This window comes from Procambarus clarkii, chromosome 19 (assembly GCF_040958095.1).
Source record: "Procambarus clarkii isolate CNS0578487 chromosome 19, FALCON_Pclarkii_2.0, whole genome shotgun sequence".
NCBI classification, from domain to species: Eukaryota; Metazoa; Arthropoda; class Malacostraca; order Decapoda; family Cambaridae; genus Procambarus; species Procambarus clarkii.
The window spans coordinates 17173733-17192712 of NC_091168.1; the positions used below are offsets into that span (position 1 = coordinate 17173733).

Sequence of the window (18980 nt, forward strand, 5' to 3'; positions counted from 1 at the left end):
TGTCTTCCGTGTTTGGGAACCAGGGTCTCTCGGGACATCCCCTCAGGACTTCCGCCTTATTGCCCTCACGAGTTGTGTCTGCAAAGTCTTTGAACATATGGTTAATGTTCGTTTGATGTGGTTCTTAGAACACTATCACCTCCTCTCCCCCTCTCAATTCGGTTTTGGCAAATGCAGCTGCACGACAGATGTCCTGGTGAACTTGGAATTCTATATGCGTTCTGCTTTTGCTGTAAAGACCTCCGTTGTTGCCGTCCTTTTTGATCTGGAAAAGGCTTACGACACTGCCTGGAGATATCATGTTCTGTCACAACTTTGTTTTCCTGGCCTTCGTGGTAATCTCTCTCTCTTCCTCCAAAGCTTCCTCTCTCGTCGTTTCTTTCGAGTAAGGCTTGGTGCCACTTTCTCTCTCTGCCTCTTTTCGACAATACGAAGGTGTGACCCAAGGTAGAGTTCTGAGCACTACTTTTTCTGGTTGCCCTCAATGGTCTTCTTTCCTCTCTTCCTTCTGGTATCTTTTCCTCTCTTCCTTCTGGTATCTTTTCCGCTCTCCATGTCGACGATCTTACTCTTCGTTGTCGGGGTGATGATTCGCCTCTCCTTCATTGGCGGCTTCAACTTGTGATTGATGCCGTGTCGTCTTGGGCCACCGATCATGGCTTCAAGTTCCCTACGTCTAAAACTTGTGCTATGTCTTTTACTCGGAAGTGTGTCATTCTTCGGCCCTCTTTGTCGCTTTATGGTCATCCCCTTGTGTATAGGGATTCCGCTAAATTTTTGGGGTTAATCTTTGACACTAGTTTGTTTTGGTCGGCCCATATCTTTTACCTCCGAGTTGAATGCTCTAAGGCACCTAACCTCCTTAAGGTTTTGTCCCATACTTCTTAGGGAGCAGATAGGCGCATGCTCCTCTTTTACATTCCTCTCTTGTACTGTCATAACTCGATTATGGTTGCCCTGCTTACTTGTCTGCATCTCCTACTCTTCGCCGTCATGATGCTTTGCACCATACTGGGTTGTGCCTCAACTCTGGTGCCTTTCGTTCGACTCCCGCCCTCAGCTTGCATGTTGACACTGGCTTTCTATCTATTCAGGACCGCCAGGATCGCTTTTGTCTTCATTATCTTGCACAGTTCTTATAACATCCTTACTCTCGCCTCTGTTATGCTTTGACATTTACCCCTCCTGTCGGTCCTGTTCCTCTTCACCACCTTCCTCTTTCTGTCCGGTTATCTCGCTTACAAGATTCTCTTTCGATTCGTATTACCAATGTTTCTCCTCGTATTGTTCCGTCCTTTCCCCTGTGGAGGGTCCCCATTCCTAAATTTTGTACTTCCCTGAAATGTATCACTAAAGTTTTTACCCCTCCTACGGTTCTGAAACGCCTTTTCCATGAACACTTTTCTTCACACTTCCACTCCATTTCCATTTTCACCGATGGGTCTAAGTCTGCAGATGGAATTGGCTACTCTGTTGTTTTTCCTGACTACACTTATATGTGGCCTACCTCCGGAGACTAACGTCTTCACAGTGGAACTTTATTCTATTCTCTATGCTCTTCGTCTCTTGCTTTCTCGTTGTCAATCTTCCTTTGTGGTTGTCGTTGACTCTCGTAGTGCCCTCATGACTCTCGGGTCCTGTAATCCGGTCCATCCAGTGGTTGTAGAGATTCAACATACGCTGTTTTTTATTTAAGTCAGTTGAGTTTTGTTGGGTTCCCAGCCATATTGGAGTCTCTTTAAATGAGCGTGCGGACGCTGTCGCCAGGGAAGCTGTCCGCTCTTGTCCCATCTCCCGTAAAGGTATTTCTTATTCCGATTTTTACCCAGTTATTCATTCCTCCATCCTTGCTCGTTGGCAGGATTACAAATACAAATACAAGCGAGAGTAACCCCTGTCCACAAATGTGGTGATCCCACTGATGTTAACAACTTCAGACCTATATCAATTCTGCCAAACTTGTCTAAAATATTTGAAAAACTTATTTACAAGCAGCTTTACTCTTATCTAGCCAAACACAATATACTTAGCTCTTGTCAATATGGCTTCAGACCCCCCAAAAAGCACTAACGATGCACTTATTTGTATGATTAACTTGCTACATGCAGCTCTTGATAAAAATGAGTTCCCTGTTGGGTTATTTGTGGACCTGCGTAAGGCTTTTGACACTGTCAACCACCAAAACCTTCTTCTTAAAATATAACATTATGGAGTCAGAGATCACTCCCTGCAATACCTTAAGTCTTACCTTACTGACAGGCTCCAATATGTTTCTGTGAATAATTCAATTTCTCCCACGCTACCCATCAACATTGGTGTTCCCAAGGGCAGCATACTTGGCTCTCTCCTCTTTCTCATCTACATTAATGACCTCCCAAATGCCTCCCAACATCTCAAACCAATTCTATTTGCTGACGACACGACCTTCATTTACTCCAGTCCTGACTCCCTTTCTCTAAATGTCACTGTGAAAACTGAGCTAAATTAAGTCCATCTCTGGCTAACTGCCAACAAACTCATCCTCAACATTGACAAAACTTTCTATATTTTGTTTGGCAATAAATCCTCAAATCAAATAAATCTCAGGATTAACAATACCCAAATTTGTAACAAAGTAGATGGAAAATTCCTTGGCGTTGTCATTGACCACAAGCTGAATTTCCAGGGACACATTCTAAATATATCAAAAAAAGTTAAAAAAAACTGTTGGCATCCTTTCTAAGATCAGATATTATGTACCCCGCCCTGCCCTGGTGACACTCTATTACTCTCTCATCTATCCTTATCTCAACTATGGTATTTGTGCTTGGGATTCTACTACCCAAAATCATTTACATCCTCTAATTACCCAACACAAAGCTGCTATTAGGACAATCTCTAACTCTGGCCCCAGACATCACTCGGTACTCTTACTCAAATCTCTGAATATGTTAGATATTAAGTCACTGCACATCCTCTCATGTGTATTCTATATATATAAAACGCTGAACTGTAATGTCAATCCTGACCTTAAAAGCTTCCTAGAAGGTTGTAACAGATCCCATGAGCACCACACCAGAAACAAATACCTATTTGATATTCCAATTAAGAGTACGACTTAGTCAAACTAGAAATGCTTTACAAATCAAGGGACCCAGAATGTGGAATGACCTTCCCAATCATGTTAAAGACTGTACCTCTCCCAACCAGTTTAAGATAAAAACTAAGTACTACCTAATTAACTCCATGTAACCTACCTCACCCCAAAATGTCAACCCATGTCTACGATTTTTAACAATGCTGTTTGTTGACCAAATTGTATTTTTGTTTTTTCTGCCATGTTCACCCCCCCCCCATTTTTTTTTTAATTTTTTCTGATTTTTTCACAACACAATTTATACTTTAATCTCAGTTAGTATTATGTTTTAGTCTTAGTGTTTTTCCTGCCCAAAACGTTTTGCGTAATAGTGGCTTTAGGCATTGTATGTACTAGCTCTATCTATAAATCCATCAATGTTTGTATCTCACCTTGTATGTATGTACTTTACCTGAATAAATATTTGTATTTGTATTTGTGCAAAATACAAATACAAATATTTATTCAGGTAAAGTACATACATACAAGGTGAGATACAACACGATGGATTTATAGATAGAGCTAGTACATACAATGCCTAAAGCCACTATTACGCCAAGCGTTTCGGGCAGGAAAAACACTAAGACTAAAACTTAATACTAATTGAGATTAAAGTATAAATTGCGTTAAGAAAATAAAACAAATAAAAAAAAGGGGGGAACAAGGCAGAAAAAATAGCAAAAATACAATTTGGTCAACAAACAGCATTGTTTAAAATAGTAGACTTGGGTTGACATTTTAGGGGTGAGGTAGGTTACATGGAGTTAATTAGGTAGCACTTAGTTTTTATCTTAAACTGGTTGGGAGAGGTACAGTCTTTAACATAATTGGGAAGGTCATTCCACATTCTGGGTCCCTTGATTTGTAAAGCATTTCTAGTTTGACTAAGTCGTACTCTTGGAATATCATATAGGTATTTGTTTCTGGTGTGGTGCTCATGGGATCTGTTACAACCTTCTAGGAAGCTTTTAAGGTCAGGATTGACATTACAGTTCAACGTTTTATATATATAAAATGCACATGAGAGGATGTGCAGTGACTTAATATCTAACATATTCAGAGATTTGAGTAAGGGTACCGAGTGATGTCTGGGGCCAGAGTTAGAGATTGTCCTAATAGCAGCTTTGTGTTGGGTAATTAGAGGATGTAAATGATTTTGGGTAGTAGAATCCCAAGCACAAATACCATAGTTGAGATAAGGATAGATGAGAGAGTAATAGAGTGTCACCAGGGCAGGGCGAGGTACATAATATCTGATCTTAGAAAGAATGCCAACAGTTTTTTAATCTTTTTTTGATATATTTAGAATGTGTCCCTGGAAATCCAGCTTGTGGTCAATGAGAACGCCAAGGATTTTGATATCTTCTTTGTTACAAATTTGGGTATTGTTTATCCTGAGATTTATTTGATTTGAGGATTTATTGCCAAACAAAATATAGAGTGTTTTGTCAATATTGAGGGTGAGTTTGTTGGCAGTTAACCAAAGATTGACTTTATTTAGCTCAGCATTCACTGTGACATTTACAGCAATGGGGTCAGGACTGGAGTAAATGAAGGTTGTGTCGTCAGCAAATAGAATTGGTTTGAGATGTTGGGAGGCATTTGGAAGGTCATTAATGTAGATGAGAAAGAGGAGAGAGCCAAGTATGCTGCCCTGAGGAACACCAATGTTGATGGGTAGGGTGGGAGAAATTGAATTATTCACAGAAACATACTGGAGCCTGTTGTTGGTCTTCTGTTACTGGTAACAAACTGCATACTCTTAATAGTAGTGTGACCTCATGGCCTTCCTCCTACTACCGTAACCGGCGATGGGAAACGGCTCTGGCGAGGTTGTGTATTGGCCATACACGCTTAACTCATGGACACTTAATGGAGTACCTCCCTGCTCCTTATTGTGCAAATTGCATTGTCCCTCTTACAGTCGTGCACATTCTTGTTGAATGTCCTGACTTCCGGGACGAGCGTGTGTCTTGCTTTCCGACCGTCCCTCGCGGTCACTTGGCCCTCGATAGAATTCTTGGTGAATCGAATACTTTTGATATCGTTCGCCTTATGCGTTTCTGTTCTCGTATTGGCATCCTTGATGATATTTAGCGCCCTCTGATCATTCCGCACATTTGATGGTGGTGCTACATAGCCTTCCCGGTTTGGTGCCTTCTTTTGATAATTGCTTACCTAGACCAGATTAACCAGGCTGTGATTCATACGTCAGGCTGCGACCTGCCGCGTCCAACAGCCTGGTCGAGGACTGGGCCGCGGGGACGCTGAGCCCCGAAATCATCGCAAGGCAACAGCAAGGTAATGTAGCGTAAGAGTAGTGGGGAAGTCAAATGAGCTAAAGAAGCAGGTTATAGAAACAAACGCCATTCATAAATTTAAAAGTGATATGATAGGGTGATATGATATGATATGATAGGCTTTAAACAACCGATGGCTAGAATCTTGGACCCAACATTCTAGCCATCGGTTGTTTAAAGCAATGACTCCTGTCCTATTTCCCTACCTACCTTGAGGCTACCTTGAGGTGCCCCGGAAGCACCTCAAGGTAGCCTCAAGGTAGGTAGGGAAATAGGACAGGAGTCATTGCTTTAATCAACCGATGGCTAGAATGTTGGGTCCAAGAGCTAATGCTTGATCCTGCAGACACAAATAGGTTAGTACACACACATTAGAAATAATTTTTTCAGTGTCAGTAGCTAACAAAATGGAATACATTGGGAAGTGATGTGGTGGAGGCAGACTCCATACACATTTTCAGATGTAGTTATGATAGAGCCCAATAGGTTCAGGCACCTGTACACCAGCTGATTGACAGCTGAGAGGCGGAACCAAAGAACCTAAGCTCAACCCCGCAAGCACAATTAGGCGAGTACACATACACATATCCGAGCGGACAGCGCCCTGGGGTCGTAGTCATAAAGGCCCGGAATCGATTCCCGACCGAGGCAGAGACAAATTGGTCAGTTTATTTCACCTGCTGCACCTGTTCACCTAGTAGTAAATAGGTACCTGGGAGTTAGGCAGTTACTTGAGATGCGCACGCACTTACCTAATTGTATGCACCTAATTGGGCTTACAGGGGTTGATCTTTGGCTTTTTGGTCCAGAATCTCAACCGTCAATCAACTGGTGTACGTACAATAGATAGAGCCTGCTGGGCTCTATCATATCCACACCTGAAACTGTCTAAGGAGTCAGCCTCCACCACATCACTGCTTAATGCATTCCATTTGTTAACTACTCTGACACTGAAAAAGTTCTTTCTAATGTCTCTGTAACTCAATTGGGTTTCCACCTGAGTCCCCTAGTGCGTGTGCCCCCTGGTGTGTTAGAAATATACAGTAGTATACTAGATATGATAGAGGAAAATAGGTCGGGAGTCAGTACATTAGTCAACAGACGGTTAAAAAGGCGGGGTTTAAGAGCTATCAGCTCGATCCTACAGGTACAAGTAGTAAATACAAATAGTAAACACACAACCAAATGCAGCAGTTGTACGTTGCTCAGACCTTATGAAGCACCTCGGTAGACTGGAAGAGGTGGGAAGACCAGGGTACGAAATGGATTCCGGAATTAAAAACCCACGAGCAACGAGGAGATGCTTGAGGCGATAAATATGCCAAATGTAGAAGACAAAAGGTAAAAAAAGAGAGGTAATATGATCATTACATACACAATTGTAACAGGTCTCTACAAAACTGACGAAGAATAATTTTTGAACCTATAACTTCAAGAACAAGAGGTCATAGAAAAAAAGGAGCCGAACAAATATTGGAAAGCTATCATTAACAAATACAGCGGTAGAGGGATGGAACAAGTGGAGCCTGGGTGCTGGCCAGTACAGGTAGAGGGATGGAACAAGTGGAGCCTGGGTGCTGGCCAGTACAGGTAGAGGGATGGAACAAGTGGAGCCTGGGTGCTGGCCAGTACAGGTAGAGGGATGGAACAAGTGGAGCCTGGGTGCTGGCCAGTACAGGTAGAGGGATGGAACAAGTGGAGCCTGGGTGCAGGCCAGTACAGGTAGAGGGATGGAACAAGTGAGACCTGGGGTGCAGGCCAGTACAGGTAGAGGGATGGAACAAGTGGAGCCTGGGTGCAGGCCAGTACAGGTAGAGGGATGGAACAAGTGAGGCCTGGGTGCTGGCCAGTACAGGTAGAGGGATGGAACAAGTGGAGCCTGGGTGCAGGCCAGTACAGGTAGAGGGATGGAACAAGTGGAGCCTGGGTGCAGGCCAGTACAGGTAGAGGGATGGAACAAGTGGAGCCTGGGTGCAGGCCAGTACAGGTAGAGGGATGGAACAAGTGAGGCCTGGGTGCAGGCCAGTACAGGTAGAGGGATGGAACAAGTGAGGCCTGGGTGCTGGCCAGTACAGGTAGAGGGATGGAACAAGTGGAGCCTGGGTGCAGGCCAGTACAGGTAGAGGGATGGAACAAGTGGAGCCTGGGTGCAGGCCAGTACAGGTAGAGGGATGGAACAAGTGGAGCCTGGGTGCAGGCCAGTACAGGTAGAGGGATGGAACAAGTGAGGCCTGGGTGCAGGCCAGTACAGGTAGAGGGATGGAACAAGTGGAGCCTGGGTGCAGGCCAGTACAGGTAGAGGGATGGAACAAGTGAGGCCTGGGTGCAGGCCAGTACAGGTAGAGGGATGGAACAAGTGGAGCCTGGGTGCAGGCCAGTACAGGTAGAGGGATGGAACAAGTGTGGCCTGGGTGCAGGCCAGTACAGGTAGAGGGATGGAACAAGTGTGGCCTGGGTGCTGGCCAGTACAGGTAGAGGGATGGAGCAAGTGTGGCCTGGGTGCAGGCCAGTACAGGTAGAGGGATGGAGCAAGTGAGGCCTGGGTGCAGGCCAGTACAGGTAGAGGGATGGAACAAGTGTGGCCTGGGTGCTGGCCAGTACAGGTAGAGGGATGGAACAAGTGTGGCCTGGGTGCTGGCCAGTACAGGTAGAGGGATGGAACAAGTGTGGCCTGGGTGCTGGCCAGTACAGGTAGAGGGATGGAACAAGTGTGGCCTGGGTGCAGGCCAGTACAGGTAGAGGGATGGAACAAGTGTGGCCTGGGTGCTGGCCAGTACAGGTAGAGGGATGGAGCAAGTGAGGCCTGGGTGCAGGCCAGTACAGGTAGAGGGATGGAGCAAGTGAGGCCTGGGTGTAGGCCAGTACAGGTAGAGGGATGGAACAAGTGGAGCCTGGGTGCTGGCCAGTACAGGTAGAGGGATGGAGCAAGTGTGGCCTGGGTGCTGGCCAGTACAGGTAGAGGGATGGAACAAGTGGAGCCTGGGTGCTGGCCAGTACAGGTAGAGGGATGGAACAAGTGAGGCCTGGGTGCTGGCCAGTACAGGTAGAGGGATGGAACAAGTGTGGCCTGGGTGCTGGCCAGTACAGATAGAGGGATGGAACAAGTGAGGCCTGGGTGCTGGCCAGTACAGGTAGAGGGATGGAACAAGTGAGACCTGGGGTGCAGGCCAGTAGAGGTAGAGGGATGGAGCAAGTGAGGCCTGGGTGCTGGCCAGTACAGGTAGAGGGATGGAGCAAGTGAGGCCTGGGTGCTGGCCAGTACAGGTAGAGGGATGGAACAAGTGAGGCCTGGGTGCTGGCCAGTACAGGTAGAGGGATGGAACAAGTGAGACCTGGGGTGCAGGCCAGTACAGGTAGAGTGATGGAACAAGTGGAGCCTGGGTGCTGGCCAGTACAGGTAGAGGGATGGAACAAGTGTGGCCTGGGTGCTGGCCAGTACAGATAGAGGGATGGAACAAGTGAGGCCTGGGTGCTGGCCAGTACAGGTAGAGGGATGGAACAAGTGAGACCTGGGGTGCAGGCCAGTACAGGTAGAGGGATGGAACAAGTGGAGCCTGGGTGCTGGCCAGTACAGGTAGAGGGATGGAACAAGTGTGGCCTGGGTGCTGGCCAGTACAGGTAGAGGGATGGAACAAGTGGAGCCTGGGTGCTGGTTAGTACAGGTAGAGGGATGGAATAAGTGTGGCCTGGGTGCTGGTTAGTACAGGTACAGGGATGGAGCAAGTGTGGCCTGGGTGCTGGCCAGTACAGGTAGAGGGATGGAACAAGTGTGGCCTGGGTGCTGGCCAGTACAGGTAGAGGGATGGAGCAAGTGTGGCCTGGGTGCTGGCCAGTACAGGTAGAGGGATGGAACAAGTGTGGCCTGGGTGCAGACCAGTACAGGTAGAGGGATGGAACAAGTGTGGCCTGGGTGCAGACCAGTACAGGTAGAGGGATGGAACAAGTGTGGCCTGGGTGCAGACCAGTACAGGTAGAGGGATGGAACAAGTGTGGCCTGGGTGCAGACCAGTACAGGTAGAGGGATGGAGCAAGTGTGGCCTGGGTGCTGGCCAGTACTGGTAGAGGGATGGAACAAGTGTGGCCTGGGTGCAGGCCAGTACAGGCACGCGGCTGCCTCCTACATAATAAACGCAGGTTACCTCAAAACCGACGTGAAAAACCCTTACGTTGTTCTGCTTGGTGTTGCTAAGTATAGAATGTCCATATTTTAATATTATTGGAAATCTGTCTTTTACACCGTTCCAAATAGCCACAAGTCCTTCAATGAAACCCTCTGCGAATCATTGATTGGGATACTGCATAATATCTATCTTGGCTTATTAGCACTTTCTTTTGACAATTACTTAACATACAGGTACACACACTACTGCTGGCAACAGTCGTCACATAGCACTTGAAGGTAAACAAATTATCATACTCACTGAACACAAATACTGTGGTGTTTACCTTCGAGATTAAATTTATGTAAAAGTTTAGTTTAGTGTTGTATTAACTCCAGCTCTCACAGATATTTAGGTTTACTGGCAATTATTGCAAGGTTATACAAATTTTAAATTTAAATAAAATATATATAGTATTTCGAAAGAAAATATTTAATTAGTTCTTTAATAGTGTTTCCTCTCGAAGATTACCGATTCACGTGGAAAACGAGGGAGAGAGGCAAATTGGTTTATTTCAGAAAATGACAGTAACCACTAAGGTTTATGTTAAAAAAAAAAGAGAGAAGTGAAACAAAAATGTCGCTGGATAACAAGTGAATTCAAATGGCAAGAGACTATTAAATCCAAAATAGATTGTTGAAAATATAGACAAAATGTCGCATTCTCCGGGTTAATTAAGAGTTTCGTCATTAAATGGTTCCTTATTTATTACAAGACTGAAATATGTTACAGTGTGCTGAGGGGCGGGGGACGAAGTGCATCTCACGATCTGTTCGTTTGGTTAGTGTGAACCTCGAGTTAATCTGAACCTCGAGTTAATGTCAGAGTTGCTGTTCGGTCGTCGTCGTAGTCGGGTCGAGGACCCCATTCCTGGCTCCACCAGAGCCCTGGGAAGTGATAAGGTCCCCGGTCGGTGGTCGGGTCCTTGTATCATATGTTTACTCGTTGAAATTTACATCCACACGACCGAAATACTCATTAGACTTTTTGAAGGCTGCAGCCTGAGAGCAGGGAATGGCTTCCTGAGGTTTGGCGCATACGAGGCGCTGCTGGTCGAAGATGGTGCCCTCGCCGCAGAAAAACGAGAAGTGACGGATGATGACCTCGCCGAAGTTGATGTAAGGAAGACACACGTGAAAGATAGCACAGTTGTTGGGTTCGTCAGCGTAGTAGCCATACGGAAGATCAGCGCAGTCGAAGCCTGTCTTGACATCACCCAAGATCAGAGAGGCGTTGGACGGAAGCTCTAAGAAGAGAGGTGTAGAATCTCGCCGAACTCTAGGTAGGGCGACTGCCATGCCCACCAGAAGGAGCGCTGTCACAAGACGCCAAGAAACATGCAGTTAAAAGAGAGAATGAAGAAAATCACAAGACTTAGCTTAGCTTGCACGATCTATATACAAACACGAGACTTGCTTACCAAGTGCGAAGGTCTTCATAGTGAGGCAGCGACGGAGGTGTGTGGTAGTGGGGCAGCAAGTGTGGACTGTGGTGGAACGGCAGCGATGAGGGCTATATAGCTCCCAACACACCCTTCCCAGCCCTCCCGCCCACAACCCTCCCCCTTGTGAGTGATGCAACATTGCCAAATATGCCTACTACTACTTCATGCTGCTAGCTTGTGCACCCAGACCGGACTCGTCCAGGTACGAGGGACCGATTGTTACTGTGAATGATTGGGGGCTTCACGACGAAGTTATTTGTCGCCAAGAACGTCTCTAATAGGTCCCCACAAACACACACTTATGGACACAAAACAGCGATATGTACGCAGACGCCCGCGCACCTCCCCACTACAACTCCCACATTGTCTCGCGACCTATTGGTCACCGTACGCGAATCACAATCTAGAGACCCAGATTCCCTTCTGAGCGGAAACAATTAGGTAGCTTCTTTTACGTGATGTCTCTGTTCACCTAGCGGTAAAATAGGTACCTTGGGCGTTAGCTGTTGTGGGCTGCAGCCTGGAGATTGTGTATATCTATGAGAAATATATAAGACTACATAGGGCACCAGGAGTCTCCCTTTCTCTCCCCCCCTTCCCCACCTCATCTTTCTTCCCCTCTCCACCGTCCTCCCTTACATCTCCCCCACGCCTCCTCTCTACTCTCTCCCCCCAATCCACCTTGCTGGCTCGCTCGCTGGCTCTCTCTCCTCACCCCCTCCCTCATCTTTCCCACCATATCCACCCAGCCAGTCCTCTCCATCTATTACGGGCTATTCATGCCCGTGACACCTCTCGGGTGGCTTAATCTTCATCTATCAATTAATCTCGATCTGTCATAATGGACAAAAAATAGTGTACTAAACTGGCCAATCCAAACCTAACTTAACCGACGGACCCACGTATAGCAATTATTTTTCTTTATAATGCACCCCATATATACCCATCCCGGGGGTGGTGGTGGAAAGGGTTACAGAGGCACTTAATGGGTTCATGAACAGAACGCCATAGTTCCTTTAGCTAAGCAAGTGACAATCTTTTGAAGATGTGCAGGCTGCACCTACAGTCATGGGCAGGTTGCCCCTACAGTCATGTGCAGGCTGCACCTACAGTCATGTGCAGGCTGTACCTACAGTCATATGCAGGCTGCACCTACAGTCATGTGCAGGCTGCAATACAGTCATGTGCAGACTGCAATACAGTCATGTGCAGGCTGCACCTACAGTCATGTGCAGGCTGCACCTGCAGTCATGTGCAGACTGCAATACAGTCATGTGCAGGCTGTACCTACAGTCATGTGTAGACTGCAATACAGTCATGTGCAGGCTGCACCTACAGTCATGTGCAGACTGCAATTCAGTCATGTGCAGACTGCAATACAGTAACGTGCAGGCTGCACCTACAGTCATGTGCAGACTGTAATACAGTCATGTGCAGGCTGCACCTACAATCATATGTAGGCTGCCCCCTACAGTCATGTGTAGGCTGCACCTACAGTCATGTGCAAGCTCCATCTACAGTCATGTGCAGGCTGCACCTACAGTCATGGTCAGGCTGCACCTACAGTCATGTGCAGGCTGCACCGACAGTCATGGTCAGGCTGCACCTACAGTCATGTGCAGGCTGCCCCTACGGTCATGTGCAGGCTGCACCTACAGTCATGTGCAGGCTGCCCCTATAGTCATGTGCAGGCTGCACCTACAGTCATGTACAAGCTGCACCTACAGTCATGTGCAGGCTGCCCCTACAGTCATATGCAGGTTGCCCCTACAGTCATGTGCAGGCTGCACCTACAGTCATGTACAGGCTGCACCTACAGTCATGTACAGGCTGCACCTACAATCATGTGCAGGCTGCACCTACAGTCATGTGCAGGCTGCACCTACAGTCATGTACAGGCTGCACCTACAGTCATGTACAGGCTGCACCTACAGTCATGTGCAGGCTGCACCTACAATCATGTGCAGGCTGCACCTACAGTCTTGTACAGGCTGCACCTACAGTCATGTGCAGGCTGCACCTACAGTCATGTACAGGCTGCACCTACAATCATGTACAGGCTGCACCTACAGTCATGTGCAGGCTGCACCTACAATCATGTGCAGGCTGCACCTACAGTCTTGTACAGGCTGCACCTACAGTCATGTGCAGGCTGCACCTACAGTCACCAAACTTGGGATACTTGGCTAAGATTCCTGGTAGTACATCATTGAGAATGAAGTACTTACACACATTTCTTGAACTCTATTGATGGTATCATATCTGGATTCCGCGATTTTTTCACATTGCATTATATAATCAAACTCAAAACCAAATCAAAATGTTTATTCAGGTAAAAGTACATACATGGAAGATGAGTTACAAACATAATGTTGGATTTATAGAGCTAGTACATACAATACCTAAAGCCACTAATACTCACAGCGTTTCGGGCAAAATAATAATGCAACGTATCCGAATAGTTTTGCTGACAGAGTTTACATTTAATCAAATCTACATTAGCAGATGTTACAAACTCCCAGAGGTACTTGTAGCCGAGCCTAAGCCTAGCAGTGGTAACATCTACAAGTCTGCTAACCTGATTGGATGACCCATAGACGTGCGGTACTTCCTGTATAAGAGAATAATGATAGATGGAGGAACTGTTGTAAATTTCACTTTGCCTCAAGTTTACGAGATTTTGTTGATGTTCCCGGAATATTACTGCCCTCAGGCTGCTCAAAGGCAGTCCAAGATGGTAATAAATTCCTTCTTTATGAGCAAAACACGATTAAAAAATCGAAGATTCAAGTGCCGTCTACAAAAGATGGCAGCTCAGAGGAACAGATTCCTCCAGCAAAGTTTGACTGGACATCCAGTGGCCAGTGGACCATTCCCTTGGAAGTTCCAGGTCTAGAGCGAGAATCTCTCAGTGAAGGAGAGGAAAAAGGGTCTAATAACCGTATCAAGAGTCCTCCAACACCATCACGTTAAGTGCAGCAGATTTTAGGAAGTGGACTGACAAACACCCCGCTTCAATCGCCTGTCCCAGAGGTACAGGAAGTGGTAGAACACTTGCCCGACTTGGGCTTCAAGCAAAGTAACGTTTTCATGTTTCCAATAAGAGGAGAACAGTAAGAAATGATCTAAAATGTTTAAAACATTTGAGTTAAATGTTAGAACTGCTAGTTAGAGTTAGCCATTTCAGTTCGAACTGAAGTGGCTAACTCATCAGTTCTATAATGCATTCGGAAATCAATATGGGAAGGAATCCACAGAAGACAAACTCTGTGGATGTCTCCGGTGATCATTGGAGTGATCACTCCATCAAACAATGATGGAGTCACTGGAGTCTCCAATGACTCCATCATTGATTATTTCATTATATCTGTGTCTAGCTTCAGACACAAGCACGTCACAGTTATGCCTTGGAGAGTTGTAGCAAACGTGAATGTTTCCGAGTCGCTGTGATTTATAGTAAATCATATTTTGTCCGTTGGAGAGCCTGACGTCAAAATGCGATGTATTATTCGAGAGAATACGTTGCACTTCCTCTGCACTAAAGCATGTGTATGGCTACAGATGTATCCTATCACTGACATGGGGTCAGTTGCATGTTGCAAGGGCACCTGACCTCAATGTCAGGTCCCCGAAACACTATGGGTGTTAGTGGCTTTGCAAAAATGTAAAAGCACCAATGTTATGTACTCTCACAACCCAATGTACTTTCTTGTACATACATAAATAAATAAATAATAGAAATGTACCGAAGATGACAGGCAGGCCGGGCAGAAGTGAACACAACCAAGCACGTGCATTGGTGCAGAAGAAGTGTACATACCCAAGTGCGTGCATTGGTGCAAAGAAGTGAACACAAGTAAGTTCAGCTACCCAGGCAGGCAGCTACCCAGGCAGGCAGCTACCCAAACTCTCTTCTTTCACCAGTCAGCCCTACAGATGTTGTGTCCATCATTCAAACACTAGTTAGTTTAGTTCATTTATTATGCACCCCATACCCATCTTGTGGGCGGTAGTGGAAAGGGTTACAGAGGCACATAATGGGCTCAGGGACTGAACCCCACAATTCATTTAGCTAAGCAAGTTACAATCTTGATGAGCTAGTTACAAAATTCAATATAAGTTGTCACATCAACAATGGGTTCGAGATCGACCACAAGTACAATTTCTAAATTAAGCAACTGACATATGTGGAGAGCTAGTGTCACAATTTATATGTTTGTCCTGCACACCGCCCCCCATCCAGTAGGCAGCGGTGGATAGGTTACAGTCACTCAGTTACTACCTACAGTTAGCAAACTGGGGATATTTGGCTAAAATTTCTGGTAGCAAATCATTTTGAATGAAATATTTACACATCGCTGGAACATTGGATATAGAATTGTCTCTAAATTCACGTATCTTTTCGCACTCCATCACATAGTGACGGAGGGTGTGCGAATAATTTTGTTGACACAGTTTACATTTGGTCAGGTCTACATCAGCAGATAATGAGAATTCCCAGAGATACTTGTAACCGAGTCTAAGCCGAGCAGTAGTAACATCTAGAAGTCTGCTGATTTTATTGGATGATCCATAGATATGTGGCTCCTCTTGCATGATAGTATGATGATAGATGGAATTACTGGTGTCAATTTCACTTTGCCTCAGATCTACAAGATCTTGTTGAAGTTCTCGGTGTACTGCTGCTCTCAGATTGCTCATTGACAATCCAAGGTTACACTCAACGGCTCCTTTAAAGGCAGATTCTTTGGCTAACTCATCAGCTCTATCATGCATTCGGAGGCCAACATGAGATGGAGACCACATGAAATGGACTCTGTTACCATTCTTAATAATTTTGTTGTATTTGTGTCTAGCTTCGGACACGAGCATGTTACAGTTATGTCTTAAAGAGTTGAGAGCATTTAAGGATGATAAGGAGTCACTTACAATTAATGTATCAAGTTTGGAGACTTGTACACATTTCAGTGCAAGGAGCAAGGCAAATAGTTCGCTCTGAAGGGTAGAGGCCCAGTTGTTTATACGGACTCCCCACTCAAAGTACAAGCCATCGCCCATTGTCAGAATAACTGCACTTCCAGCTGCACCCGTGGTGCGGTGTAGGGAACCATCAGTGTATATGATTTGAGAGAGAGAATGATCTGTGGACAGAGCATCAATATGGCTTAAGGCGTTGAGCTTTGCCTCAAGACGAAGCTTGGGCTGATCTCTAATTTGCTTCTTGGGTGGAAAGGGAGGGATTAAAATTGGAAAGGGTGTAATCTCCCACGGTGCAGGAAAGTGCCGTTGTTGTTTCTCTTGGTACAAATTGTGAACCTGATACATTCTGAGTTGAGTTCCAGTTTTAGTTATCCATTTGGAACAATGCTGATCTTCAATAAAGAAATTCTGGAGGGCTTCTGTGCAAGGGTTAGGATGAGTTAGCCTAAGTATTTTTATACCAATTTGACAGTTAATTTCAGTAACACGATCAACAACGCTCAGAATATTAAGTTCCTTTCTTATATTAAGTATCTTTGTGGTACGAGGGCACCCAAGGATTATCCTCAAGGCTTCGTTCTGCAATTTTTCAAGCCCTCCAAGCTTTCTTTCAGGCATCAAAACAAGCAGAGGTGCAGCATAATCCACTAAAGATCTGATGTATGCAAGGTACATCATTTTGACAATTCTGACATTGGCACCATAGCCTGAGTGATAACCTGCAACAGCCTTGAGAGCTCGAAGCCTCTCTTTATACTGACGACAGAGTCTGAATACAACAGGACCATACAGTGGCACCTCAAGGCCAAGGTATTTGAATCTGTTTACATAGTCAAGCTGGGAGCCTTCAGACAGTTGCATCTTGCGAACAGCTCCTCCCTGCCTGGGTGGGCGCCGATTTAGTATCTTTGTTTTCTCTGCTGAGATGACTAAACCTAGGTCCTGACATGAGTCTAATACAGAGTTAAGAGCGTTCTGCGTGTTAGCATACCCAGTGGTGTGTATCATTATATCATCATCATAGCTAATGATGTGGACGTTGGGTTTGCTTGGTACAGAGTTTAACAGCGTGTTTATTATGATATTAAATAAGGTAGGACTGAGGACACCTCCCTGCGGGGTACCTAGTTCAAAGTCTCTTGTTACACTCCTATGCCCCTGGAAAAATACAGATGACTTCCTGTTGGATAAGTAACCCCTGATCCAACAAAGAAACCGACCACCAATATTCATTCTTGCAAGCTCACTCAAGATAACATGTCTTTTTGCAATATCAAAGGCAGACTTGAGATCTAGGAAGGTGATATATGTCTTTTCAGTGTGCAGGGTAAGAAAGGTGGTGATGCAATGATGCACACTCCTTCCATGCATGAAGCTATATATCTGGGGGGATAACATGGTTCTGATTCTATGTAGGAGACGGTTTAGGACCATTCTCTCGAATGTTTTGCAAATGCAGCTAGTAAGGGAAATTGGGCGGAAAGCATTCTCTTGATTTGGCTTGGGAATTGAAATGATTATACTGTTGGTCCAAGAGATAGGAAGTTCCCCAGTAACAAAGCTCATATTATACAACTCAAGCGGGGGATTCCCTGGTACTAAAGGGAGCAGACGCAATAACAATAACAAAGTCGACTTTCAGACAACACTCAGCCCACCTGTTTAAATCCTTAAACATGCTAAACATAACCTCACTCCACACATTCTCTTGTGCCATTTACATTTACAAAACCCTGTTATTAAGTGCAAACCCTGTTCTGAAACTCTTCTTGGATAGATGTAATAGAACACATAATCACCAAACCAGAAATAAATTCCTCTGATATCCCCAGAGTAAAACTTTATGTGTAAACACTCTATGCAAGTATAGGCACCTGGTCTATGGAACTCACTCCCTAACGAATTGAAAAGCTGTCATACTTTTGCCTTGTTCAAAAATAAAACCAAAAAGTACCAAATTTCATCTTCATAGTTTCCTACCTAGTGCTTGAAACTTGTACTGTATCTAGTGCTACCCAATTCCCCAAAATATACACCTATGCCATACAACTTTACCATTGTAATCATTGCTGTTATCTTATATCATGCTATACACATAGTTTGCTTCATTATATCTTGCAATAATCCTTAAATTATGCTAAAATGTACCTGTGGATAACCCTTAAATATACTTTGATGTACCTACTTTTTTATGTCAAATTTCTTAGACAATGTTTCTTTTTCATACTTTCTTACAATGTATTTTTATACTTAAATGAACAAATCCACAAGGGCCGTGACGAGGATTCGAACCTGCGCCCGGGAGCCTGTATCCCAGACACTGCCTTAATCGACTGAGCTACGACAGGGTTAAAAAGAGTTCTCTTTTAACCCTGTCGTAGCTCAGTCGATTAAGGCAGTGTCTGGGATGCTCCCGGACGCAGGTTCGAATCCTCGTCACGGCCCTTGTGGATTTGTTCATTTGATGCATCACGTTAGTGTGATCTCTGTGTGTATTTTTATACTTTCTTACAATGTACCTATAAACATTTTTTTTAATTTTTCTAGAAATTACCTTCTTAAACTTATATGTTAGATTAAGGATCTGCCCGAAACGCTATGCGTGCTAGTGACTTTACGAGAATGTAAAACTTCAAGTTTCTGTACTCTCATAAACCCAATGTACCTTCTTGTATATAAATAAATAAATAAATAAATAAATAAATAAATAAATAAATAAATAAATAAATAAATAAATAAATAAAAAGAGCATGCATTGGTGCAGTCGAGTAAGTGAACACAAACGCACGCATGCATTGGTGCAGAGGAAGTAAACGTGTATAGAGCCTCCTCTGGTATGGCCCCATTTTGCCCGAAAACAGACGAGAGTGAGCAAGTAATAACATTATATCACTCTCTCACTCTCTCACTCTCTCTCTCACTCTCTCACTCTCTCACTCTCTTACTCTCTTACTCTCTTACTCTCTCACTCTCTCACTCTC

General features: G+C 45.0%; 1 protein-coding gene across 1 annotated transcript; it reads right to left on the reverse strand.

The window, feature by feature from the left end:
• Positions 1–10264: 10264 nt before the first annotated feature.
• Positions 10265–11047, reverse strand: LOC123757730 (U-scoloptoxin(01)-Cw1a-like). Its single transcript, XM_045741576.2, has 2 exons — positions 10996–11047; positions 10265–10890 (listed from the first exon to the last, which is right to left on the reverse strand). The coding sequence occupies exons 1-2, from the start codon at positions 11012–11014 to the stop codon at positions 10514–10516; spliced, it is 396 nt and encodes a 131-aa protein (XP_045597532.1). The 5' UTR covers positions 11015–11047; the 3' UTR covers positions 10265–10513.
• Between the last annotated feature and the right edge of the window lie 7933 nt (positions 11048–18980).